This window comes from Scylla paramamosain, chromosome 46 (assembly GCF_035594125.1).
Source record: "Scylla paramamosain isolate STU-SP2022 chromosome 46, ASM3559412v1, whole genome shotgun sequence".
In the NCBI taxonomy this organism is placed as follows: Eukaryota; Metazoa; Arthropoda; class Malacostraca; order Decapoda; family Portunidae; genus Scylla; species Scylla paramamosain.
In genome coordinates, this window is record NC_087196.1 from 1525072 (window position 1) to 1552843 (window position 27772).

Here is a 27772-nt window from a genome sequence, read left to right on the forward strand (position 1 = left end):
TCAACACGTTGCCTAATTGACAGTTCATCATTTGTAATCATTAATAATAGAAAAATAAATAAATAAATAAAAAAACTCGTCATTCCTTGGGAATGCCCGAATATGTCATTCGAGTGTACTAAATGACATCAGTAAATCCTGGTTTTCTCGCTATAGTATTGTACCACTTTCGTAGAGTACGTGGGTGGGGGGAGTTATTATATATATATATATATATATATATATATATATATATATATATATATATATATATATATATATATATATATATATATATATATATATATATATATATATATATATATATATATATATATATATATATATATATATATATATATATATATATATATATATATATATATATATATATATATATATATATATATATATATATATATATATATATATATATATATATATATATATGTGTGTGTGTGTGTGTGTGTGTGTGTGTCTGTGTGTGTGTTTCAGCTTATCAAATTGCATGAACAAAAGGTCATTGTTGGTGTAGCGGTGACAAGTTCCTCTTCATGATAAAAAAGACTATCGGAATAAGTATTAAAAGACCTCCCTCCGATCTAATCGAACCATTCAAGAAATGTAAAGAGAGAGAGAGAGAGAGAGAGAGAGAGAGAGTTAGGTTATGCCAACAACTACTATTAGCAGGAATATGCTTAGAAACGTACAAAGAAAATGCATATGTCGTTAATGGGGCGATTCACTCAATTCTTGCAACACACTGATGCATGAAAAAAAAAAAAAAACATTCACTGAGATCTGGTAACTACGTTCGTTGTCAGACAGCACTTAAGAGAGCAATGTATTTATATACTCGCTGTACTTCAGCTGACAAGCCAGAACAGGATAGTTGTGGTCTTTACTGTCCCTTAGCATCGGCAGCAGCAGCAGACTACTTGATATCATCAAAGATCTATTCCTCTAGTCAAAGTAAGTCAAAATAAGGATAAAATAGTATGATGTACTAATGATTGAAGAATTTTATTTGTAATGAATTTTAAACATTGATATGCGAATATTAAAGAGATTGAACTAATTTATACCACCTAATTTGCTGATATATTGTGCCTTGAGATCGCGAATGTCTTTGTAAATCATAATTATGAGCCTGAATTTCAACGAAATTGTTTTATTAGGATCAGTTTTATTTATTTATTTATTTATTTATTTATTTATTTATTTTACATATCTATTTATTTATTTTTTTAGAGGTGATGGTACCTGATATAAAAATGGCTGTCCTAGTAAAACCAGTGGAAACCAGAATAACTGGCGATCTAATTTCAAAACTAGCATATGTGGTGCAATGGAGAGAAATCAGTTTTTTGTTTCCCCTTTCTGAGTTGCTGAGGCCACCTAGTCATGCCAGGTGGGTCCTAGGTCAATTGGGCTTCACTTATTTTGAGAAAGGTCACTTCGTACTGGCTAAAAGATACCCATGACGGTGCTAGGACTCCTTTTATTTCAAGACAACGTTGTGCTGGTACTTTATATAAAGGCGAAATTCTTAGAATTAGTTTACCAATGTTAAAAGACACGTCTGTCCCCGACCGGAGCACTAGCTTGCCGGGCATCGTTATTCACTGAGGAGGCGAGAAATCAAGCGAAATACAATACTAATAATAAGCTCAGTCGCTGCCAGCGTACAACGAAAAAAAAAAAAAGAAAAACGTACATCGTAAGTACTTGAGAAAAGAAATACAAATAAAGGGAGGGATATATATATATATATATATATATATATATATATATATATATATATATATATATATATATATATATATATATATATATATATATATATATATATATATATATATATATATATTATTCAAACAACGTTGTGCTGGTATTTCCCGCACTGTCTTTGTGCGTCTCCTCGCTGGCCGAGGGTTGGTGGCAGTAATGTATATTAAGTCCAAGTTTTGTCGGTGTTCTACACATTGCGACAGTGTGCTAGACTCCTTTATCCTTAAATTCATTTCATTATAGTTGAAGTGAAACGGTTGTATGCATCGTAACAAGTTACGAGAGCAGCTGTGTAAGTTACGAGAGCTTGTGAGAGATACGAGGTTTCCAGTATGCAGAACCTGCTTTTGAGAGAGCCAGACGCGTGTGTAAGCTAGCGAGCGAAAGCGAGGTGTATTTGCAGGAAAGTGAAGCTAATTAGTATACTGAGGTATTCGTTAGACATCATCACTTGTGATGTTTAATTAATATAGTCCGTTTGTCTGGGCTCCGCATTCTGAGAGGGTTTGGTGTGTAATAGCCCGTGACTCAACTTATTTCGTGTCTGTCGTTGTGTCGTGTTTTGTTGTGTGGAGCAGGCAGTTGTCCCCTCTTAGTATGTGTTCGTTGTTTCTTAAAATGCAACTAGCTTGTAATACATCATAGTTTGTCTTAATGGCAAGAGGGTTATGTGTTATACAGTGTTTTGTGTTTAAGCGTCTTCTTTGTCCTCGGATGCACCGTTCTTAGTAGGTAACGCATGTCTTCTGGGAGACAGACTACAAGTTAAAGACGAATTAGAGTACTGAAATCCCTTGTTGAACAGTGGACTGGATTGAGATTGAGGGAGGTAGATCACAGCGTATTTTAAGCCCATACCTAAGTGATTAGTCTTGTGTGACTGTCTCTGAGTGTGACTGGCGAGCCATTTTCTGGCAAAAAAAAAATTTGTCGCGTTGTCCAGTGTAGTATTTTTTTTCCAGTGGAAGACTGGGTGGCGACCTCAAGATTGCTGCTGTATTGTGTATGACCACATGAGCGATTAGTGTTCAGTTGATTTGCCCGCACTAGGCTATACTATGGTTGCCTAGGGAGACAGACCCTTATTGGCAATAGTGAGGAGGCTGGAATTGTGTCGTATATATATCTTATATTTCAGCAAACGTTCTAAAAGAGTTCTTCATTAGATATTATGAAGCAAAATTGAAACACATAGTTGACTTTTTTTTTCACTAGAACAAAGTGTCATAGGAAGGAAAGGATACAGATAAATGGCAAGAAACTGAAATTAAATGAAGATATTAGTGGTGTTCTCCATGGATCTGTTTTTGGCTAATTTATTTATTTATTATTTATTTATTTATTTATTTATTTATCACACAATTAATGCAGGATTAGTAAATTTGCCGATAACACAAATGTCAGAAAAATACTGAAGCCAGAATAAAATACAAACGTATAGCAGAGGGAACTAGATAAAAAGTATGACTGATCATATAAATAAAAGTGAACGTAAATAGAACGTAAACAGAAAAAAAAAAAGCTTTTGCACGCCTTTCCCCCTCTCCCCCGCCTCTTTATTTTGCCCACCTTCCTAATGCAAAAGTTAGCCAGTACTCTCATTCTCTAATAACTTTTACTGAAAAACTCTTTCTGCTTATTTTTTTTTTTTTTTTCCTAATTTCTCCCTCGTATGGCAACATTTTTGATGAGGGAAGTTTCAAAAGATTTCATAGCGTCATATTAGTAATGGTTTCATATTCTCTCTTTAATAAAGGGGCTGGTGCCTCTACTGATTTTTTTTTTTTTTTTAGTTGTGTTGTCCTCACACGGATCACTCTTAAAAAGAAAAAAAAATGGATTTAAGATAAGGCCAGATAAATTTGTGAATTAAGATGTCAGATGCTATTTTCAGAGTTTAGTAGACACATTGTGCAGACCAATTTGCAGTCTCCACATTTTCATAAAAACACATAATAACATTAAAAACTACAAAAAAAAAATATATATATATATATATATATATATATATATATATATATATATATATATATATATATATATATATATATATATATATATATATATATATATATATATATATATATATATATATATATATATATATATATATATATATATATATATATATATATATATATATATATATATATATATATATATATATATATATATATATATATATATATATATATATATATTCTTGAGGACGAGTTACCTGCAAGGAAGACCATTTGAGAGGTTCTTTAATGAAATAATATTTATGTAACTTACTAATGGTGGTAGTTGTGGCGAATCTGGCAACCTAACTGACAATGCTTCAGTGGGATTTACATTTATTTATTTACTTATCTATTTATTCATTTTCTGGAAGCCCGAAACCAACGATTGAAATTTGTTTGTGGTAGCGGCATAGTTTCGTGTGAATTGTTTAGAGTGCACTATTCACAGTTACAGTGGGTGAACTGTCACCGTTCTTGTTATTAAATCTGTAGGCAAACGACGAAGTTAACTAATCATTCGGTGGAGAGATACAATGATGAAAGATTTTTTTTCTCGGACACTAACTTTAGTGAATGATAGTTCTACTCTCAGTTAAAATTAATAAAAATGATAAGGATAGTAGTAGTAGTAGTAGTAGTAGTAGTAGTAGTAGTAATAATAATGATAATAATGTATAAGAAAATTCAGAGAAGAAGAATATTATGACGGAATGGAAATATTTGTTGCCATTACTAGTGGCACTACAGTAATGTGAACTGTGAAGCAAGGTGTCTCGACTCCCTTCGTGACGGGAGAACGCTTTGTCTTGAAGACTCTGTACTGCAGTCAAAGACCTCTTTTCGATGTCAAGGTGGTGCACGTGACAATATTTTTTTTTTTTTTTTTTTTTAAGATAGCAATGGTATCAGCCTTAGGATGAAGCTACTGGTGTAGCACTAATGCCAGCGTTTCTCGTTGTGAAGCTTGACTAAATGCAAACCAGATATCTATATTATATTTTAAGTGATAAGCTGGAAATAGGAGTTTCTTTGATATCAGAATAACAAAAGGCAAAGTTGTATTATGACGCTGAAGCTGGGTAACTAACCTCCATTACTATCCAAGGTAAAGAATCAGTGATTGAAAATAGCGCGATGGGAGAAGGGAAATATCAGAAATTATATCTTAACATTTGCTCTAGGGATGGCCATGGAAACCAACTGTACTAGAAATGTATACATTTACTATTTTACCTACCATACTGTAAATGATACTGAAATTGAAATGCTTCGCGCCTCCAATCAGATACATCAAAGCTTCTCTTGGTTAGCGCAACGAGTGAGTAATTTCATGAAGCCCATACGCATCAAACAATCACAAGTGTTGTTTCATTTCCTTCTCAAAGGTATTCAGTTCCCCTAGAATTACCGGTTACAGTAACAAGTCATTTTCGTTAATTTCAAGCATGACTGACCTCATAAGACAACTTTCAAGAAAATTTCACAAGAGTTTCCCTTATATATAACATTTTCATCAATAATCATCATGTGTTTAATATGTATTTTTTTTTTTTTTATAGATTTCATTCATAATTATAAAGATAATAATAATAGTAATAATAATAATAATAATAATAATAATAATAATAATAATAATAATAATAATAATAATAATAATAAAAATTAATAAAAAAAATAATAAAATAATACTTAATAATAATAATAAAATTATTATTATTATTATTATTATTATTATTATTATTATTATTATTATTATTATTATTATTATTATTATTATTATCATTATTGTTTTTATTATTATTATTATTATTATTATTATTATTATTATTATTATTATTATTATTATTATTATTTATTAATATTATTATTCTCATTATTATTTTATTTTATTATTAAAACTCATAGAGAAGAAAATTAAATAAATTTTTTTTTTTTTTTTTTTTACTTTGGAAATATTTCAGCAGTAATTTTCCCAAAGGTTAAATTACACTATGTAACACGATTTTTGTCTTTGACAGGCCAATGTCATTTTTCAACTCTTTTCATTGCAGAACAATAGAAAATGTCCATTATTTATTTATTTTATTTTATTTTATTTTGTTTTATTTTGTTTTTTTTTTATGTAGGCTGGACACTGGCCAAGGGCAACAAAAATCCAATAAAAAAAATGCCCAATGAAATGCCACTCCCATAAAAGTGTCCAAAGCGGTTGTCAAAAATTGATGAATAAGTGTCTTGAAACCTCCCTCTTGAAGGAATTCAAGTCATAGGAAGGAGGAAATACAGAAGCAGGCAGGGAGTTCCAGAGTTTACCAGAGAAAGGGATGAATGATTCAGAATACTGGTTTACTCTTGCGTTAAAGAGGTGGACAGAAAAGAGGCGAGAGAAAGAAGAATGTCTTGTGCAGCGAGGCCGCGGGAGGAGGGGAGGCATGCAATTAGCAAGATCAGAAGAGCAGTTAGCATGAAAATACCGGTAGAAGACAGCTAGAGATGCAACATTCCGGCGGTGAGAGAGAGGCTGAAGACAGTCAGTTAGAGGAGAGGAGTTGATGAGACGAAAAGCTTTTGATTCCACCCTATCTAGAAGAGCAGTATGAATGGAACCCCACCAGACATGTGAAGCATAATCCATACATGGACGGATAAAGCCCTTGTACAGAATTAGCAGCTGGAGGAGGGGGGGGGGTGAGAAAAACTGGCGGAGTCGTCTCAGAACGCCTAACTTCATAGAAAATGTTTTAGCTAGAGATAAGATGTGAAGTTTCCAGTTCAGATTATAAGTAAAGCACAGACCGAGGATGTTCATTGTAGAAGAGGGGGACAGTTGAGTGTCATTGACGAAGAGGGGATAGTTGTCTGGAAGGTTGTGTCGAGTTGATAAATGGAGGAATTGAGTGCTTGAGGCATTGAACAATACCAGGTTTGCTCTGCCCCAACCAGAAATTTTAGAAATATCAGAAGTCAAGCGTTCTGTGGCTTCCCTGCGTGAAGGGTTGGACGTCTATGAAAAGACGTGGAAAAGTGCAGGGTGGTATCATCAGCATAGGAGTGGATAGGACAAGAAGTTTGGTTTAGAAGATCATTAATGAATAAGAAGAAGAGAGTGGGTGACAGGACAGAGCCCTGAGGAACACCACTGTTAATAGATTTAGGAGAAGAACAGTGATCGTCTACCACAGCAGCAATAGAACGGTCAGAAAGGAAACTTGAGATGAAGTTACAGAGAGAAGGATAGAAGCCGTAGGAGGGTAGTTTGGAAATCAAAGCTTTGTGCCAGACTCTATCAAAAGCTTTTGATATGTCCAGGGCAACAGCAAAAATTTCACCAAAATTTGTAAAAGAGGATGGATGACCAAGACTCAGTAAGGAAAGCCAGAAAATCACCAGTAGAGCGGCCTTGACGGAACCCATACTGGCGATCAGATAGAAGGTTGTGAAGTGATAGATGTTTAAGAATCTTCCTGTTGAGGATAGATTAAAAAACTTTAGATAGGCAGGAATTAAAGCAATAGGACGGTAATTTGAGGGATAAGAAAGGTCACCCTTTTTAGGAACAGGCTGAATGAAGGCAAAGTTCCAGCAAGAAGGAAAGGTAGATGTTGACAGACAAAGCTGAAAGAGTTTGACTACGCAAGGTGCAAGCACGGAGGCACAATAGGAGGGACCCCATCAGGTCCATAAGCCTTCAGAGGGTTTAGGCCAGCAAGGGCATGGAAAACATCATTGCGAAGAATTTTAATAGGTGGCATGAAGTAGTCAGAGGGTGGAGTAGAGGGAGGAACAAGCCCTGAATCGTCCAAGGTAGAGTTTTTACCAAAGGTTTGAGCAATGAGTTCAGCTTTAGAAATAGATGTGGTAGCGGTGGTGCCACCCGGTTGAAATAAAGGAGGGAAAGAAGAAGAAGCAAAGTTATTGGGAGATTTTTTTGGCTAGATGCCAGAAGTCTCAAGGGAAGTTAGATCTTGAAAGGTTTTGACACTTTCTATTAATGAAGGAGCTTTAAGCTAGTTGGAGAACAGACTTGGCATGGTTCCGGGCAGAAATATAAAGTGCATGAGATTCTGGTGATGGAAGGCTTAAGTACTTTTTGTGGGCCACCTCCCTATCATGTATAGCACGAGAACAAGCTGTGTTAAACCAGGTTTAGGAAGAGAAAAAGAGTGAGAATGTACACCTCCATGCCAGACACTATCACCTCTGTTATGCGCTCAACACACAAAGATGGGTCTCTGACACGGAAGCAGTAATCATTCCAAGGAAAATCAGCAAAATACCTCCTTAGGACCTCGCAACTAACAGAGGCAAAACGCCAGACGCACCTTCGCTTATGGGGATCCTGAGGAGGGATTGGAGCGATAGGACAAGATACAGATATAAGATTGTGATCGGAGGAGCCCAACGAAGAAGAAAGGGTGACAGCAAAAGCAGAAGGATTAGAGGTCAGGAAAAGGTCAAGAATGTTGGGCGTATCTCCAAGATGGTCAGGAATACGAGTAGAGTGTTGCACCAATTGCTCTAGGTCGTGGAGGATAGCAAAGTTGAAGGCTAGTTCATCAGGATGGTCAGTGAAGGGAGAGGAAAGCCAAAGCTGGTGGTGAACATTGAAGTCTCCAAGAATGGAGATCTCTGCAAAAGGGAAGAGAGTCAGAATGTTCACTTTGGAAGTTAAGTAGTCAAAGAATTTCTTATAGTCAGAGGAGTTAGGTGAAAGGTATACAGTACAGATAAATTTAGTTTGAGAGTGACTCTGTAGTCGTAGCCAGATGGTAGAAAACTCGGAAGATTCAAGAGCGTGGGCACGAGAGCAGGTTAAGTCATTGCGCACATAAACGCAGCATCCAGCTTTGGATTGAAAATGAGGATAGAGAAAGTAGGAGGGAACTGAAAAGATGAGGTTTAGAAGAGGAGACATGGTGTTCTACAGATTGAAAATTAGATCTTAGACCGCGAATGTTGCAGAAGTTAATGAAGAAAAAGTTGAGGGGGGTGTCAAGACACTTACGGTCGTTGACAGAAAAGCAGTCCGACTTGGGGACATTTATGGTTCCCTCCCCAGATGGGGACTCCGAGGCTAGTGTAGGAGTCGCCATGATAATTTTGAAATGTTTGAGTGAAGGGTGTGTGTGTTATTAGGTGCTTGTAGGTTTGTGTGGAGGAAGAGAATTTTATTTAGAGGGCAGGCAGTGACTTATCTGCGGGTTTCTCAAGTGCACATAAGTTTTTTTTTTTTTTTTTTTCACTAACTCATACACTACTGGTCCACTAACCGTCAGGAAAAGAGCTCGCTTCCGTTTGTCCCCCGTAATGTTGTTGACCTCTAGGAACTGTCCAAACCTCTCCGTGTAGGCTTCAAAGTCCACCCCTTCAATGTACTGCTCCACAACTCCAATCACTGCTGCCATGCTTACTCCCTTGGCCCACACGACAACCCTCAGTATCCTCGTCGCCACGTGTAAGATCCGTAGTAATAGACCAGGTTGAGCTGGGGTTGTAGTTTATTCTGCTCCCGAGCCAGCACAGTCGAAGCCCTTCCTTTTACGTGGTATATAAAGGGTATATATATATATATATATATATATATATATATATATATATATATATATATATATATATATATATATATATATATATATATATATATATATATATATATATATATATATATATATATATATATATATATATATATATATATATATATATATATATATATATATATATATATATATATATTTTTTTTTTTTTTTTTTTTTTTTTTATGTAGGAAGGATACTGGCCAAGGGCAACATAAATCTAATAAAAAAAAAATGCCCACTGAAATGCCAGTCCCATAAAAAGGTCAAAGCAGTGGTCAAAAATTGGTGGATAAGTGTCTTGAAACCTCCCTCTTGAAGGAATTCAAGTCATAGGAAGGTGGAAATACAGAAGCAGGCAGGGAGTTCCAAAGTTTACCAGAGAAAGGGATGAATGATTGAGAATACTGGTTAACTCTTGCGTCAGAGAGGCGGACAGAATAGGGGTGAGAGAAAGAGAAATTCTTGTGCAGCGAGGCCGCTAAAGGAGGGGAGGCATGCAGTTAGCAAGATCAGAAGAGTAGGTGGCATGAAAACAGCGGTAGAAGACAGCTAGATATGCAATATTGCGGCGGTGGGAGGGGGGCTGAAGACAGTCAGTTAGAGGAGAGGAGTTGATGAGACGAAAAGCTTTTGATTCCACCCTGTCTAGAAGAGCAGTATGAGTGGAACCCCCCCAGACATGTGAAGCATACTCCAAACATGGACGGATAAGGCCCTTGTACAGAGTTAGCAGCTGGTGGGGGGGGGGGGAAAAACTGGTGGAGACGTCTCAGAACACCTAACTTCATAGAAGCTGTTTTAGCTAGAGATGAGATGTGAAGTTTCCAGTTCAGATTATAAGTAAAGGACAGACCGAGGATGTTCAGTATAGAAGAGGGGGACAGTTGAGTGTCATTGAAGAAGAGGGGATAGTTGTCTGGAAGGTTGTGTCGAGTTGATAGATGGAAGAATTGAGTTTTTGAGGCATTGAACAATACCAAGTTTGCTCTGCCCCAATCAGAAATTTTAAAAAGATCAGAAGTCAGGCGTTCTGTGGCTTCCCTGCGTGATATGTTTACCTCCTGAAGGGTTGGACGTCTATGAAAAGACGTGGAAAAGTGCAGTGTGGTATCATCAGCATAGGAGTGGATAGGATAAGAAGTTTGGTTTAGAAGATCATTAATGAATAATAAGAAGAGAGTGGGTGACAGGACAGAACCCTGAGGAACACCACTGTTAATAGAATTAAGAGAAGAACAGTGACCGTCTACCACAGCAGCAATAGAACGGTCAGAAAAGAAACTTGAGAGAAAGTTACAGAGAGAAGGATAGAAACCGTAGGAGGGTAGTTTGGAAATCAAAGCTTTGTGCCAGACTCTATCAAAGGCTTTTGGTATGTCGAAGGCAACAGCAAAAGTTTCACCAAAGTCTCTAAAAGAGGATGACCAAGACTCAGTAAGAAAAACCAGAAGATCACCAGTAGAGCGGCCTTGACGGAACCCATACTGGCGATCAGATAGAAGGTTGTGAAGTGATAGATGTTTAAGAATCTTCCTGTTGAAGATAGATTCAAAAACTTTAGATAAGCAGGAAATTAAAGCAATAGGACGGTAGTTTGAGGGATTAGAGTGGTCACCCTTTTTAGGAACAGGTTGAATGTAGGCAAACTTCCAGCAAGAAGGAAAGGTAGATGTTGACAGACAGAGCTGAAAGAGTTTGACTAGGCAAGGTGCAAGCACGGAGGCACAGTTTCGGAGAACAATAGGAGGGACCCCATCAGGTCCATAAGCCTTCCGAGGGTTTAGGCCAGCGATGGCATGGAAAACATCATTGCGAAGAATTTTAATACGTGGCATGAAGTTGTCAGAGGGTGGAGGAGAGGGAGGAACAAGCCCAGAATCGTCCAAGGTAGTGTTTTTAACAAAGGTTTGAGCAAAGAGTTCAGCTTTAGAAATAGATGTGATAGCAGTGGCGCCACCTGGTTGAAGTAGAGGAGGGAAAGAAGAAGAAGCAAAGTTATTGGAGATATTTTTGGCTAGATGCCAGAAATCATGAGGGGAGTTAGATCTTGAAAGGTTTTGACATTTTCTGTTAATGAAGGAGTTTTTGGCTAGTTGGAAAACAGACTTGGCATGGTTCCGGGCAGAAATATAAAGTGCATGAGATTCTGGTGATGGAAGGCTTAAGTACCTTTTGTGGGCCACCTCTCTATCATGTATAGCACGAGAACAAGCTGTGTTAAACCAAGGTTTAGAAGGTTTAGGACGAGAAAAAGAATGAGAAGAAAAGAAAGAAAAAGAATGTACGCCTCCATGCCAGACACAATCACTTCTGTTAAGCGCTCAGCACACAAAGACGGGTCTCTGACACGGAAGCAGTAGTCATTCCAAGGAAAATCAGCAAAATACCTCCTCAGGTCCCCCCAATTAGCAGAGGCAAAACGCCAGAGGCACCTTCGCTTAAGGGGATCCTGAGGAGGGATTGGAGTGATAGGACAAGATAAAGATATGAGATTGTGATCGGAGGAGCCCAACGGAGAAGAAAGGGTGACAGCATAAGCAGAAGGATTAGAGGTCAGGAAAAGGTCAAGAATGTTGGGCGTATCTCCAAGACGGTCAGGAATACGAGTAGGGTGTTGCACCAATTGCTCTAGGTCATGGAGGATAGCAAAGTTGTAGGATAGTTCACCAGGATGGTCAGTGAAGGGAGAGGAAAGCCAAAGCTGGTGGTGAACATTGAAGTCTCCAAGAATGGAGATCTCTGCAAAAGGGAAGAGGGTCAGAATGTGCTCCACTTTGGAAGTTAAGTAGTCAAAGAATTTCTTATAGTCAGAGGAGTTAGGAGAGAGGTATACAGCACAGATAGATTTACTATGAGAATGACTCTGTAGTCGTAGCCAGATGGTGGAAAACTCGGAAGATTCAAGAGCGTGGGCACGAGAGCAGGTTAAGTCATTGCGCACATAAACGCAGCATCAAGCTTTGGATCGAAAATGAGGATAGAGAAAGTAGGAGGGAACTGAAAAGGGGCTACTGTCAGTTGCCTCAGACATCTGAATTTCAGTGAGGAAAAGAAGATGAGGTTTAGAAGAGGAGAGGTGGTGTTTTACGGATTGAAAATTAGATCTTAGACCGCGAATGTTGCAGAAGTTAATGAAGAAAAAGTTGAGGGAGGTGTCAAGACACTTAGGGTCGTCGACGGAAAGGCAGTCTGACCTGGGGACATTTATGGTCCCCTCCCCAGATGGGGACTCCGAGGCTGGTGTAGGAGTCGCCATGAGTTTAAAATTTTTGAGTGAAGGGTGTTTGTGTTATTAGGTGCTTGTAGTTTCGTGTGGAGGAAGAGAGTTGTCTTTAGAGGGCAGGCTGTGACTGCCCAATTGTGTTGTGAGACACCAAGGGAAACGTTCAGTGAGGTCACAGCTGGTTTTAATGATAAGTTCACAGCACCCCCTGAACAGTGCTTTAGACCTCACTGGGAGTAATTATCGTTTCGGCAGGTGTCTACTGCCTCCTCCATATATATATATATATATATATATATATATATATATATATATATATATATATATATATATATATATATATATATATATATATATATATATATATATATATATATATATATATATATATATATATATATATATATATATATATATATATATATATATATATATATATATATATATATATATATATATATATATATATATGCTGCCATCTGATGGCTGTGTAGTGATTTAGTCAACTACTCGTTGACTACCTAGTCAACTAAACTACACCCTCCATGACAGTTTAAATCTCTTGATTTGGTGAGTGGTTGTCGAATGTTCTCTTATTTATTGTATGGACGCACTTTTCCTTGTGTTATTTAACACACACACACACACACACACACACTTCATCTGTGCTATTAACTCTTTCACCGTTAAATATTTAATTCAAGCTCTTCTTTAAACACTAACATCTTTGAGACAACGTTTTTTTTTCCCCTAAAGCCACCTACAAACACTGTAATGGCTAAAAATTGCAAAATCTTTTCTTTTTATGTGCATCTTCTTTCTCTTAGATTTTTATAAAGATAACATACATTTCTTTTAGTGCTATGAATTAGTGCATACCTCAGAGAAAGGGAAAAATGACACACACACACACACACACACACACACACACACACACACACACACACACACACACACACACACACACACACACACACACACACACACTTTTTTAAAAGTCGTGGCAATAGCCTTGCGTGTATCTCGCTATGGGTGATAAGGTTGTCATTAATGAACAGAATGTAAAAATGTGTGAAAATGTGTGAAAGGAATCAGCCTTACTCATAGAACGGGCTATAAACCTTCAGGCTCTCACTAGGAGGGTAAAAACAGGCAATAACGAGTCTGCCGTGCTGACATGGTTGAAATAGAAAGACTCATACATGTTTCTTTCTCCAGATGCGATTGTTTGGAATTTTGGTCTCCATCGTTTTGATGTCTGCGGTCATGCATTCTCCGGGGGAATCATTAGAAACTGTGGAAAGCGTGTTTGTGCCTCCCACAGAAAACTGCACGAAGGTAAGCTTATGTAGCAAATTCAATTTTAGGCAATCATAATAAACTATAATCAGTATATTATATCAGTATCTCAGGGAGTCTCTCTCTCTCTCTCTCTCTCTCTCTCTCTCTCTCTCTCTCTCTCTCTCTCTCTCTCTCTCTCTCTCTCTCTCTCTCTCTCTCTCTCTCTCTCTCTCTCTCGTCATATTTGACCTTTGACGGGGAATGAACGACTGATAACCAAAAGATGGCCAATGGTTTTAATACATATTTCAGCGATGTTGCCGAACAACTGGCATAAAACTTATCCCCCATCATGTATTTAACCCCAACATCAGTAGGAGTGCAGGAAATTATAAAGAATCTAAAGTCTACCTCAACCAGCCATGACGATATTCACCCTAAAGTTGTCAAAGAATGTGCAGATATTATAGCATCTTTTTTTTGAAGAAGGTGTTTTTTCCCAACCAGTTAAAAGTTTCAAAAGATATTGCAGTATTCAAAAAAGGTATAAATACAATACCACACAATTATAGACCAATTTCAATGCTAACAACATTTAGTAAAATATTCGAAAAAGTAATGGTCAAGCATTTAAGAGACTACTTAACCCAGTATAACATACTATCTAATGACCAATATGGATTTAGATCAGGATATTCAACGGATTTAACCTTACATCAACTGTGTCAGTCAATCTATAACAGTCTTGATAAAAAGATGTACCAGATAATACTTTTTTGTGACTTAGCTAAAGCATTTGACACGATCTCGCACACCATCTTACTGGAAAAGTTATCTACTTATGGGATTAGAGACACTGCTAACAAACTGTTTGAAAGTTATGTTTGTGACAGGAAGCAATATGTAAGTATAAATGATCATGTGTCATCTCTAACAACAATCCTTCATGGAGTTCCACAACGATCGGTGTTGGGACCTTTGCTCTTTTTGCTTGATATAAATTATTTAGTAAGGTCTAACACGAAATTAAACTTCCTTCTATTTGCAGATGACACTAATATATATGTTAGTAGGCAAGATCTCAGAGAGTTAAGAGGTATTGTAAACAGTGAACTCGTCCATGTATATAACCGGATTAAAAGTAACAAACTTACATTGTACATTGAATGTTGACAAAACTCATTATATGTTATCACATACTAGGACACGTAACCAAATTACTAATATAACTGTTATGATCAACAACTTAGAAATAAACAGAATAAGATAAATTAAGTTCTTAGGGGTTATTATTGATGATACTTTAAAATGGAAGGCTCACATTGATTTTAGTAAACAAAAAATTTGTAAATTGATAGGGATAACATATATTATAAGGAAGAAACTAAATTCTAACAATATAAGACGAGTATATATGTCATTACCTTATCTTCATTTACTCTATTGTGCAGCGATATGGGGAGGGGCATGTTACAGATTTCTACAAAATCTCTTTGTTATACAGAAAAAAAAAATATTAAGAATTAAGTATTTTAGTTGCAAGTATGAACACATGCTTCAGAAACAACTCTTTATTAAAATTAGATGGCATCATAACCTAGTGCACTTCTTTGTTTATATTTCATTACACAACTGCCCAGTAGCCAAAGAATACTCTCGTATGCATCACAAAACTGACACCAGAACACGGCATGAGCTCAGACTGCCACCGTGCCGGACGTCCCACGCCCAGCAGAGTGTGCTGGTGTGGGGCATCAGGCATGGAACCAGCTGCTAGGTGACACCAAGAACGCCAACACCAGAAACATCTTTAAGGCCAGGCTCAAAAGAGAGCTCATAACTCGATATTAATTCCTACACTTACTATCTCATATCAACCGCTATTTTTTTTTTCCAAGTACCTTTTGTGGAAGACATGAATTATTATTTTCAAAAATAAATATTATAGTCATATAGACAATAGTGTATCTTATGTATAGTACACTTATTTTCTTCATGAAAACACATTTCGGTATGAGCAATGTCTGTTAGGTATGTATACCTATGTGTCAATTACAACTTTGTATTGGCATGTACTGTATCTGTATACTTGTATGTAATGTGATGATGTGTGTTCGGTGTCTGTGCATAGATGTGTATGCATTATGTATGTATGCATGGAACCACATCTATTTGTATCTTTGGATCTTGTGTACACTTGTGATTGTGCATGTGTATTTATGTACTTGAATGTGATGCACATGTATATCTAGTATTCTATATATATATTATGTGCTTGTTGTCATTCATGCGTAAAATAAGATTCAGTTAATGTAAAGTTGCCTTAAAAATTAAGTAAGCAAAGATACATTAGAAAGATAAGTTGTATAATAAGTATATATTATAAGGATTATAAGAAAATGAATGAGAGAAAAACATTAGGAAAGATTGTTTTTACGTCATAGGACAATTACATTAATAATTATTTATGAAGCATGACTACCATTGCTGTGATATTTTTTTTACTATTAAGGCCCGTCTAAGAGATTTTTCTCAACGGGCCCGTAAGTTACTATATGTTAAATGGTTACTCTGTTGTTGTATTTTAAGATCAATAAATTATCAATTATCAATTCTCTCTCTCTCTCTCTCTCTCTCTCTCTCTCTCTCTCTCTCTCTCTCTCTCTCTCTCTCTCTCTCTCTCTCTCTCTCTCTCTCTCTCTCTCTCTCTCTCTCTCTTACCACATATTCTAGTAGCAGGTAGAGACTTTTAACTTGTTTATTCTCCCCCTGTTGTTTTATTTTGTTTACTTATTTATTTATTTTTTGCCAGTCGATAAACAGTGTCGCTTTATCCTCCTATATTGCAAAAGATAATGGTTTTGACCTACAGACAACGCTTCCATTAAAATGATTATAACGCCAACGTTTCTATTTTGGGCCACCGAAGTAAATATCAATAAAAAGCAGTATTCTTAAATATTTTTGTTTTTTCTAAGCAATGAAATACTTCCGCAGACGTTTATTTATTGATACATATTGGCATGACATAGTAATTCTGTAATTATAACTATGTATTTTCTACAACTTTCTCTAATTTTCATTAAGATGGATATTTTCTTCTGAATTTATAAAGTCGCCCGTTATTTGTAAATTTAATTGTTATATTTCATTGGACAATATATTTTTTTAAATATCACTCTCAGGAAAATTATATGATCTTGGTCTTGGAATTTAAGTGATACTTTCGGTATTGACTGAAACACCAAAAAATTTTGATAGAATCTACCGCAGACTTTTAATTACCAAAGTACCCACCTCTAGCTTCCGTGCTTTTCTCTTTAACTTTATCTCTAATATTCTTTCTGCTGTACTTTACTACTGTAGTAAATAGTCACTGTTGTTCTCTGTTCAGTCTACGAAGATATAATCCTCCGGATTATATCATTTCACCCATATAATAGTCTATGAGAGGATAGAGATAGACAATTGAAATATATATATATATATATATATATATATATATATATATATATATATATATATATATATATATATATATATATATATATATATATATATATATATATATATATATATATATATATATATATATATATATATATATATATATATATATATATATATATATATATATATATATATATATATATATATATATATATATATATATATATATATATATATATATATATATATATATATATATATATATATATATATATATATATATATATATATATATATTTATTTATTTATTTATTTCAATTGTCTATCTCTATCCTCTCATAAACTAATGATGCCACTGTACCTTTCAGGCCTTTTCCTAGACGTTCAACCCTTCAGGAATTGAAGAATTCAAAACGCCTCATTTATGTTCGTTCTAAAAATGCCTGAATGGGGCAAAGGAAACTTAGTGCTGTTCAGTGCCTCAAAAACACAGTACCCCCATCTATCTTGACTTAGTGCTGTTGAATGCCTCAATAACAGTAACCCCATCTGATTTGACACAACTAAAATACTATCCCCTTTACTTTAGTGACACTCAACCTTCCTCTCTTCTACAATTAACACGGTCGATCTGTTTTTAGGAAAAAATAAATAAAATAAATAATAAATAAATAGATAAATAAAAATATTGGCAGGAAACTTTACATCTTTGCTTTCGCTAAAACAGCTTCTATGAGGTTCAGTTCTGAATCGTCTCCGCAAGTTTTTATCACTCCTTAGCTCTGTACATAGACCTTATCCACTTCACATATACGCATGGGGAGAGGGGATTTCAGTGATACTCCTCTCTTTAGTAGCATAAAATCACAAGCATCTTAACTCCTTTCCCCTTAGTTGGCGATTTTTTTACTTTTCAAGAGCGACCCTATTTGAAATATATCAACCATTCGCAGCCCATAGTAAAGAAAGTGTACAGAGGTAAATACGTTTTACTTCAAAAGAAATTAGACAGTCAATAAATAAATAAATAAATAAATAAATAATAAATAAATTATATATATATATATATATATATATATATATATATATATATATATATATATATATATATATATATATATATATATATATATATATATATATATATATATATATATATATATATATATATATATATATATATATATATATATATATATATATGTATATATATATATATATACTTTTTTTTATGTAAGAGGGACACTGACCAAGGGCAACAAAAATCCGAAAAAAAAAATGCCCACTTAAATGCCACTCCCATAAAAAGTGTCCAAAGCGGTAGTCAACAATTGGTGGATAAGTGTCTTGAAACCTCCCTCTTGAAGGAATTCAAGTCATAGGAAGATGAAAATACAGAAGCAGGCAGGGAGTTCCAGAGTTTACCAGAGAAAGGGATGAATGATTAAGAATACTGGTTAACTCTTGCGTTAGAAAGGTGGACAGAATAGGGGTGAGAGAAAGGAGAAAGTCTTGTGCAGCTAGGCCGCGGGAGGAGGGGAGGCGTGCAGTTAGCAAGATCAGAAGAGCAGTTAGCATGAAAATAGCGGTAGAAGACAGCTAGAGATGCAACATTGCGGCGATGAGAGAGAGGATGAAGACAGTCAGTTAGAGGAGAGGAGTTGATGAGACGAAAAGCTTTTGATTCCTCCCTGTCTAAAAGAGCTGTATGAGTGGAACACCCCCAGACATGTGAAGCATACTCCATACATAGACGGATAAGGTCCTTGTACAGAGTTGGCAGCTTGGTGGGGTGGGTGAGAAAAACTGGCGGAGACGTCTCAGAACACCTAACTTCACAGAAGCTGTTTTAACTAGAGATGAGATGTGAAGTTTCCAGTTCAGATTATAAGTAAAGGACAGACCGAGGATGTTCAGTGTAGAAGAGGGGGACAGTTGAGTGTCATTGAAGAAGAGGGGATAGTTGTTTGGAAGGTTGTGTCGAGTTGATAGATGGAGGAATTGAGTTTTTGAGGCATTGAACAATACCAAGTTTGCTCTGCCCCAATCAGAAATTTTAGAAAGATCAGAAGTCAAGCGTTCTGTGGCTTCCCTGCGTGATATGTTTACTTCGTGAAGGGTTGGACGTCTATGAAAAGACGTGGAAAAGTGCAGGGTGGTATCATCAGCGTAGGAGTGGATAGGACAAGAAGTTTGGTATATATATATATATATATATATATATATATATATATATATATATATATATATATATATATATATATATATATATATATATATATATATATATATATATATTATTGCTACGACGAGGTTCATGCCCTCTCACAGCTGCCACTAACTTGGGTCAGCTTCCCTAGCCATCTCTTACGATACTACGGATCCAGACACCTGCTGGTCGTCTACAACTATCACATCTCTGAGGCCGCCACTCAGTTTAACCAACCCACTGAGAAGGGAGCATAAAAACTTCAACTTAATCCTCCAAGCTGGAAAAAATCAATAAGCCACGTTCTAGGGCACAGACAAGAAAACCACCCATCTCCAAATGAAATATTACTCACTCTGGCTAGGTGACAGTATATATATAATTTTCCAGAAGACAGACTCCCACCTCCTATAAATTAGGTAGAAATCCGGGAAGGAAATAGATAGCTGTAGCGTAGCACAAATATGGTATGATCTAACTTCAGGCAAGCACAGCTACGAGTCTGGACATTATTAGCATTTGCCAAACGCACGACTCACGAACATACACGATGGAGTCACAACCAGAAAGGACTGAGCCTGCTTTCACCAGAACACTTCGTACAATGACACACACACACACACACACACACACACACACACACACACACACACACACACACACACACACACACACACACACAAAATGTAATATTGTGCAGTCACTCTCTGTCACAGGAACAGCTGGAATATGAGTCGCAAACACTCTCTCGTCTGATATTTGGCTTCTAGATTCTGGCCTTCCGCAGGGCCTTGTATGGCATCCAATAATAGTAATAGTAATAATGATAATAATAATAATAATAATTATTATTATTATTATTATTATTATTATTATTATTATTATTATTATTATTATTATTACTATTATTATTATTATTATTATTATAATGATAAAAATTATAATAATAATAATAACGGTATTTTATACTGCAAGCCCACTCTTAAATATACAGGAATATTCCCTCCCTAAATATGCCTTCGCCTTGACTCAGCACCATTGGCCGTAGTAACGTCACCGACGTTTCCCTAAACTTGCAGGTTTGCCAGATCAAAACTTTCCGTGAAACACTTATGTGGTAGCACTGCAATTAGAGCTTTTGGTTAAAGGAATTCGACGTCCCTAACATTTTCTATATGCAGGAGTCTATTCCTTACCTTATTAGCATGGATATCATAGTAAATTCTATGATATTTTATTAATTTATTTGAATGCATAAACACATAAGTAAACACATGATAAGCCGAATCCTTTGTTATGGTACCGAAGTAGTCGTATGTGAGCCCATGCACGCACGCGCAAGTTTTGAAGGGATGGAGGCCTCCAAACTCCGTGTAAGACCCTTCAGTAAAAATGAGAGAATGGCTCTCCTTCTCTCTCATTAAAGGGAGGCCTGTCGTCGTGTCCAAACGACAGGCTCCTAACATACGGCAGGAGAAGAAACAAACCTAGGAGGAGATACGCCAGCAATATGCTGAAATGGCGAGTTGATAGGAGGTGGACCAGGCATCAGCTCACGACATTGTTGGAACACGCGGTGGTGCCGCTTCTTCCATGTGAAGAACGTATAACTTGAGATAAAGAATATTCTGCAGTTCTTTTACTTGCACTTATGAATAAAAAAAAAAAAAATTCTGATCACGTAATTCTCGTTCATACATTTTACTTTACAGAACATACTTTACGCTGTAAATAAACGTGTCACCTTGCAGGAAAACATCACCTTATTTCATTACCTCTACACTAAAGTCTTGTGAATGTATTTGTATCTTTAAATATTTCCTCATATACGTGTTGAGGGGGACTGAAAATCACGTATTATACGCCAATGAGAATATGCCTAGCACTTCATTATGCATAATGACGAAATAATCCCTAATTATATCCCAAGGGAAAGGTCCAAGGGAGGTCTCCAGGTACCGTGGATCTGCTAAATTTTACTTGGAGGAAGACGTTGTGGGAGGGAATACTCGTACCACCCGCATGTCTACGCTTTCGATATTCCACCGGTTACTGCTTGAACAAAGAGATGGACCCACAAGGCCAGAGGTTCGTTCACTTGGACGACTTAATTTAATGACTGCTCGGGCTTTCGTTACCAAAACCAAGGTGGTGTGCTGTGCTCTGATGACGTCACAACAAAAATGGCCGCCCGATCATACTTACATTGGTGTTATACTCGCTCATTTATTGCAAATGACTACAATACTGTCCGCATATATGCAATAATATGTACTAATAAGTAAACTATTGAGTCTTCAATATATATATATATATATATATATATATATATATATATATATATATATATATATATATATATATATATATATATATATATATATATATATATATATATATATATATATATATATATATATATATATATATATATATATATATATATATATATATATATATATATATATATATATATATATATATATATATATATATATATATATATATATATATATATATATATATATATATATATATATATATATATATATATATATATATATATATATATATATATATATATATATATATATATATATATATATATATATATATATATATATATATATATATATATATAAGAAAGAAAATTATGAAGTGGAATGGGTAATAAATGATATTAGTAACAGATCTTCACCAAGAACCTCATCGCCGAGGACAAGTGTTCCGTAATATAAATCCCCAAGTGGATGAGCGTCAGCCACAAGTTTACTGCTACAAAGGTGGGTAGAATATAGCCGTTTCCATGGCAACGTCGATGATTTGTTTACAGTATCCCAGAGGCACCCAAAACTCGGGTGACTCGGGTTACCCAGGTCCCCGAGTCACGGTACTGAACGCAGCCAGAGACGCTCTAGGCTAGGGCATGCGTTTTGCACTCCCAAGGGTCCGTTCCCTCTCCCAGACTGAGCATTTAACTTTCGAAAATACTAGTGGCTGTATCTGGGGGGGCGGGGGGGTTAGGAGAAGACAAACTACACTATTTTTCTTTATGCCCCAGTAATTTTAAGTTTAAAAAAAAATGAGATTGGGAAAAATTGGGTGGGAAAACACTAAATTTATAAAAGTTTTACCGTAATTTCTCGGTATATATATATATATATATATATATATATATATATATATATATATATATATATAATATATATATATATATATATATAATATATAATATATATGTATATATATATATATATATATATATATATATATATATATATTATATATATATATATATATATATATATATATATATATATATATATATACGAGTATTATATATATATATTATATATATATATATATATATGTATATATATATATAGATATATATATATATATATATATATATATATATATATATATATATATATATATATATATATATATATATATATATATATATATATATGTATATATATTATATATATATATATATATATATATATATATATATATATATATATATATATATATATATATATATATATATATATATATATATATATATATATATATACGTTATAGTTAGGTAATCAACAGTATCAGACATGGCACGATTGATTAATCTCAAGTTCATTAATCATGCTCTTTAGTCTGTCCTAATCTTCTGTTTATCGTTCGGGTGCGTCCATGTCCATGGATGCACTTGTACTTTCATCTGGGCAGGCATTGTCCTGATCGTGGCCGTGGATCACGTAAATAGGTAGTGGGGCCTCACGAGGGGTAACACCGGGGGCGTTGCTATGGGCGACGTGGGCGTGGCCGTTGTCAGGGGAAATACTATAGGCAGTGGAAGGTGATCCAACATTAAGGTGTAGTCTAAATACATTCTGTATTTAGACATCGCGGAAGTGACAGCAAACTGCATTTGTTCAATGGTGGCTCTCAGCAGTCACTCTGGACAAAACGCGTCTGTCCCTGGCCATGGTCCTGGAGGAGGGCGTATCCGATCCCATATAAGCGTGAAGCATCTTGTATGGAGGACGATGGGTAAGGCTAGACCAAAAGGTGCATTGACGCTACCGAAAGCTTTGTCAGTGTCCGGAATTCTGTTGAATGTACGCTTGGGGGTCATCAGGAGATGGAGAGGCTGGTCCATGGCTGCAATGTCCGAGGCGAACTCTGTAAGCTGTTTCATCAGCACCAAGGAGGATCGAAGATCGGTCATTTGAGCGGGCTTCGGGAAGTTACGTAAGGAAACACCCAAAACATTCTATTCCAAGGAGAAAAAAAATACTGCTTTATGGGGGAAATTCCTAAAAGTCAACAAACCAGACCTAATCTAGCCTATAAGCTTTCCAGCAATCAGAAATCACGGTTGTTCAGTGGAAAATGCAGTTAATTATGATGAGGAGGTTGGCGCTATCTAAACGGGCATTATGAAACAGTCCCGAATCTCTCAACACAGCCCGCCAAACACCCACTGTTCCTCTCTCAGCCTGTCCACATTATATTTTCCTTTTATAAAGTTGCTTTCATCTATTTTCACTATTTTTCCTTCACTCGTTTTGTGATTTTTTTTATTTATTTTCACTATTTTTCCTTCACTAGTTTTGTTTTTTGTTTTTTTTATATCTATTTTCACTATTTTTCCTTCACCTATCTTTCCATCTCTCTTGAGGCATCACTCAATAAAGCATCTCGAAGCAGAGGCTAGCCTATTCACAAATTCCTGTTTCAATGATTTTTAGATCGCTTTTGTTAAAAATGTACGCACTGATAAACGTGATAACAGTTTTTATATCCATGCGAGGGTGATAAAAAAAATAGATAAATAAATAAACACGCGCTTTCCTTGTGCACATTTTTTTTTCTGTAGCTTCTTTTTTTTCTGGCAGCGCCAGAAAACAATATATATATATATATATATATATATATATATATATATATATATATATATATATATATATATATATATATATATATATATATATATATATATATATATATATATATATATATATATATATATATATTAAGGGTGTATATGGGCAGGAGTCTTTCTCTAATACATATCTCATTGAATGTGATAGCTAGTTGAGCATTTATTATTTTTCTTAAGATATTTTCCTTATATCTTATGATTGTCTTATATTCTTTTTTAATTGGCTGTATGACTTCGCCGAAGCTAGTCATTTTCGCTAGATCGCGATTTCGGGTCCTTGACCCTTCTTCAGTAGCGAAGGTCTATCCGTATTGAGGGTGTCGGAGAGAATGGCTCAAGCTAACATAACATAACAAAGAGAGAAAAGATGGGGAGGGAGAAGTGGGGATAGTGGGAAGAATAGGGGGGTGATAAGAAGGGAATTGTAGTAGGAGAAATAGTCACTGGGGCTTGACCCAGGCGCAATTTGAATTAGGAGGGACATCTTTTTTTTTTTTTTTTTTTTTTAACGTGTTATTTTCATTCTAAGATGGCCAGGAAGACAAGGGTTTATCGGGGAAAGCAGGAGAGTCCGCCACCAACCAAGCAAGCCAAGCCCAACACAGCCACAGCCACGGACGCCACCCACGCACCCAAATCCCCGGGCCAAACCACGCACAAGTTAGGGGCCAGACTATCCAGAGCCTGCATTATCAGGATGTGAAAGAGGAGTGAAGGACAGTCAGAGTAAAAAGGGTTTATTTGTGCAAAGAAGGACAGAGGAAGAATTACATCCGTATAGCGGAGGGACCTACAGTTTTACGTGGGTTCCGAACCACGGATAGTAGTAGAGTGATTTGGTGATGGCCGGGATATTTATTGTATGATGTAATGTGGTGGGTGAAAAAAGCGGTGTTGGTCCTTTTTTCTCGTGTCCTGTGACTCGTCCTGCAAAAAGGCCACCCTGCTAAAAAAAAAAAAAAAAAGTGAATATAAAAAATGTCGTGGTGTTATGTGCATGGGGAGGGTGAGGATGGTTTGTGATAATGATTGACGTGATGGTAGGATGTGCAATGACAGAGGCTCGAAAAGGCTCCCTCACCGCAACGAGGGGTCAAATCTAATACCATCTGCTTGCACGCGGTAAGTCGCTGGTGGCGGGGGGTGAATGGGGATTCCTGCATGGATGCTTCCAGGGCCCCGCCCCACCATCTCTTGACTACCTTCCTGCCCAGCCCTTGCCGCACCCAACTACCTCTGTGTGGGGGGTGAAGTGGCTTCCACTGAATGGTGTGGTTACCGTCCCCATCATCAGTACTGGCCGCTCCTTAACTACCTCGGGGGGTACCGCTACCGGAACGTCATGCCGACGGCCGGGGGCCCCATTGCCGTGACGTCAGTGGGAGGAGTGCGGTTCGTGCTATCCCCGTCTCTCTGGAAGTGGTCCGGTGCCCTCTTGAAACCTAGGCTGCGAGGCAGGAAAATAATGTATAAAAAACAAAAATATGAATACAAAGCCATAAGACAAAAAATATGAAAAAACCACTAGGTGTTGGCACACGACCCCACTCCCTCGGTCAGAGGCATGGTATGTTAATGGCGGTGTTTTTTTGTCTAGTCCCTTTCCCAGGAGCGGTCCGGTGCCTCCTTAAAACCTAGGCTGCGAGACAGAAAAATAATGCATAAAAACATAAATCTGAATACAAAACCATAAGACAAAAAATATGAAAAAAACCACTAGGTGTTGGCAGCGCGGGCCCGCCCACGTGAACGAGGAGAACGACGATGATGCCACTCAGACACCATGAGTGGTACAGAAAAAGGAGATAGTGAAGGGAAGAAAGGAGGAGTCCATTATTAGAAGACAGGTTCAGGAGGCACAGTGGGAGGATCAAGGAGATTGCAGTGCGGCAAGTGACGGAAAGCTGGGGGGAGGTTGGTAATGAAATTGTATGTGATTGTGTGTCTGTCGGAGAAGGAGCTTAGTTGTTTTTCGATTCTATTGTGGAGTGTTATGTTAAGAGGGGGGATGTTGGACTCCTAGTGAATGGAGAGAGAGGTTCTGAAGTCGAACCATTTCGTCCCAAGAGCGAAACGAATTGCTCGGTTTTGAACCTTCTGAAGTTTAGAGAGGTTGGAGGGAGCAGAGAGAGAGAGGGCAAGAGGGCAGTAGGTTAAGAGAGGGAGAATGAAAACTTTGTAGAGGTGAAGTTTTGTTTTTGTGTTGCTGTCGCGAAATCTTTCCAGGTTGCTCAAGGCCTTGGCGGCTATGGTTGCTTTTTGTTTTATATGTATATTGAAGTTGAGGTGCTTATCTATGGTGAGGCCAAGCACTTTGTTGTTGTTACTGATGGGGATTGGGGTGGGGATTGGATCAATTCTGTTTAGTGAGATTTGGCGGGGCTGACTTCTTTTAATGTTGAAATAAGTGACTTTTGATTTTTCGGGATGGGAAAGAATTCGCCATTTCATCTCCCACAGGCCAGTCGCCATCAGTTCCCATTGAATTTTGTCGGTTAGGAGATCTAACGACCTGGCACGGGCCAATTGCGTTACATCGTCCGCGTATTGAATAGTTAGTGAGTCATTGTGGGCTGGGAGGGGTAGGTCAGCTGTGTACATGTTAAAAAGGGTTGGGGAGAGTACGGAGCCTTGTGGGACTCCAGCCTGAGGGGTAAAAAATGACGAAAAGGTGCCCTGGTGGCGGATTCTTGTCTGTCTCTCATCCAGAAAACTACACAAGATGCGTTGTGTTAGATAAGGGAGATTGAAGTTATTACAAATTTTATATTTTAAACCGGTGTGCCAAACGGTGTCAAAAGCTTTTTTGACATCTTTTGTCACGAGTGCTGTCTTGTAATATGGCTTGTTGAAATTTAGGTAGGCTACTATGCTGTTAAGGGCGTCCTCAGTTGAGGCGTTCCTCCGGAAACCGAACTGCTGTGGTGCCAGCAATCCGTTATCTTCGAGGAACGCTCTCAATCTTAAAATGATTAGACGCTCAAAAGTTTTTCCAAGAATTTCAAGTAGGCTTATGGGGCGATAGTTTTCTGGTAAGTGAGAGTTTTTTCCGGGCTTGGCAATTAGGGTGATGTTTGAAATTTTGAAAGCCTTTGGGAAGTATCCAGAGGCGAGGCAAGCATTGAATATTTTTGTCAGGCTGGATATGATTTCTGGAGGAAGACTCCGCACCATTGGCCAGGTGACTCCTGAGGGGCCGGGGGCTCGCCGCGGAGTGTGCCTGAGCAACCTGGCGACATCTTCCTCCTCAATGGGTGTGATGAGAGGGTGTTGTGGGTCTAGTCGTGTTAAGTGTATGATGTTATGTGG

The 27772-nt window shown here is 36.6% G+C and overlaps 1 protein-coding gene across 1 annotated transcript in view; it reads left to right on the plus strand.

The window, feature by feature from the left end:
* The first annotated feature begins 840 nt into the window (after window positions 1–840).
* LOC135094617 (perlucin-like protein) overlaps window positions 841–27772 on the plus strand; it is a 64565-nt gene continuing 37633 nt past the window's right edge. The window contains exons 1-2 of the mRNA XM_063994866.1: window positions 841–951; window positions 13794–13913. Of these exons, the coding sequence (XP_063850936.1) occupies window positions 13794–13913 (120 nt within the window). The 5' untranslated portion in view covers window positions 841–951. The remainder of the gene's footprint in view (window positions 952–13793; window positions 13914–27772) is intronic.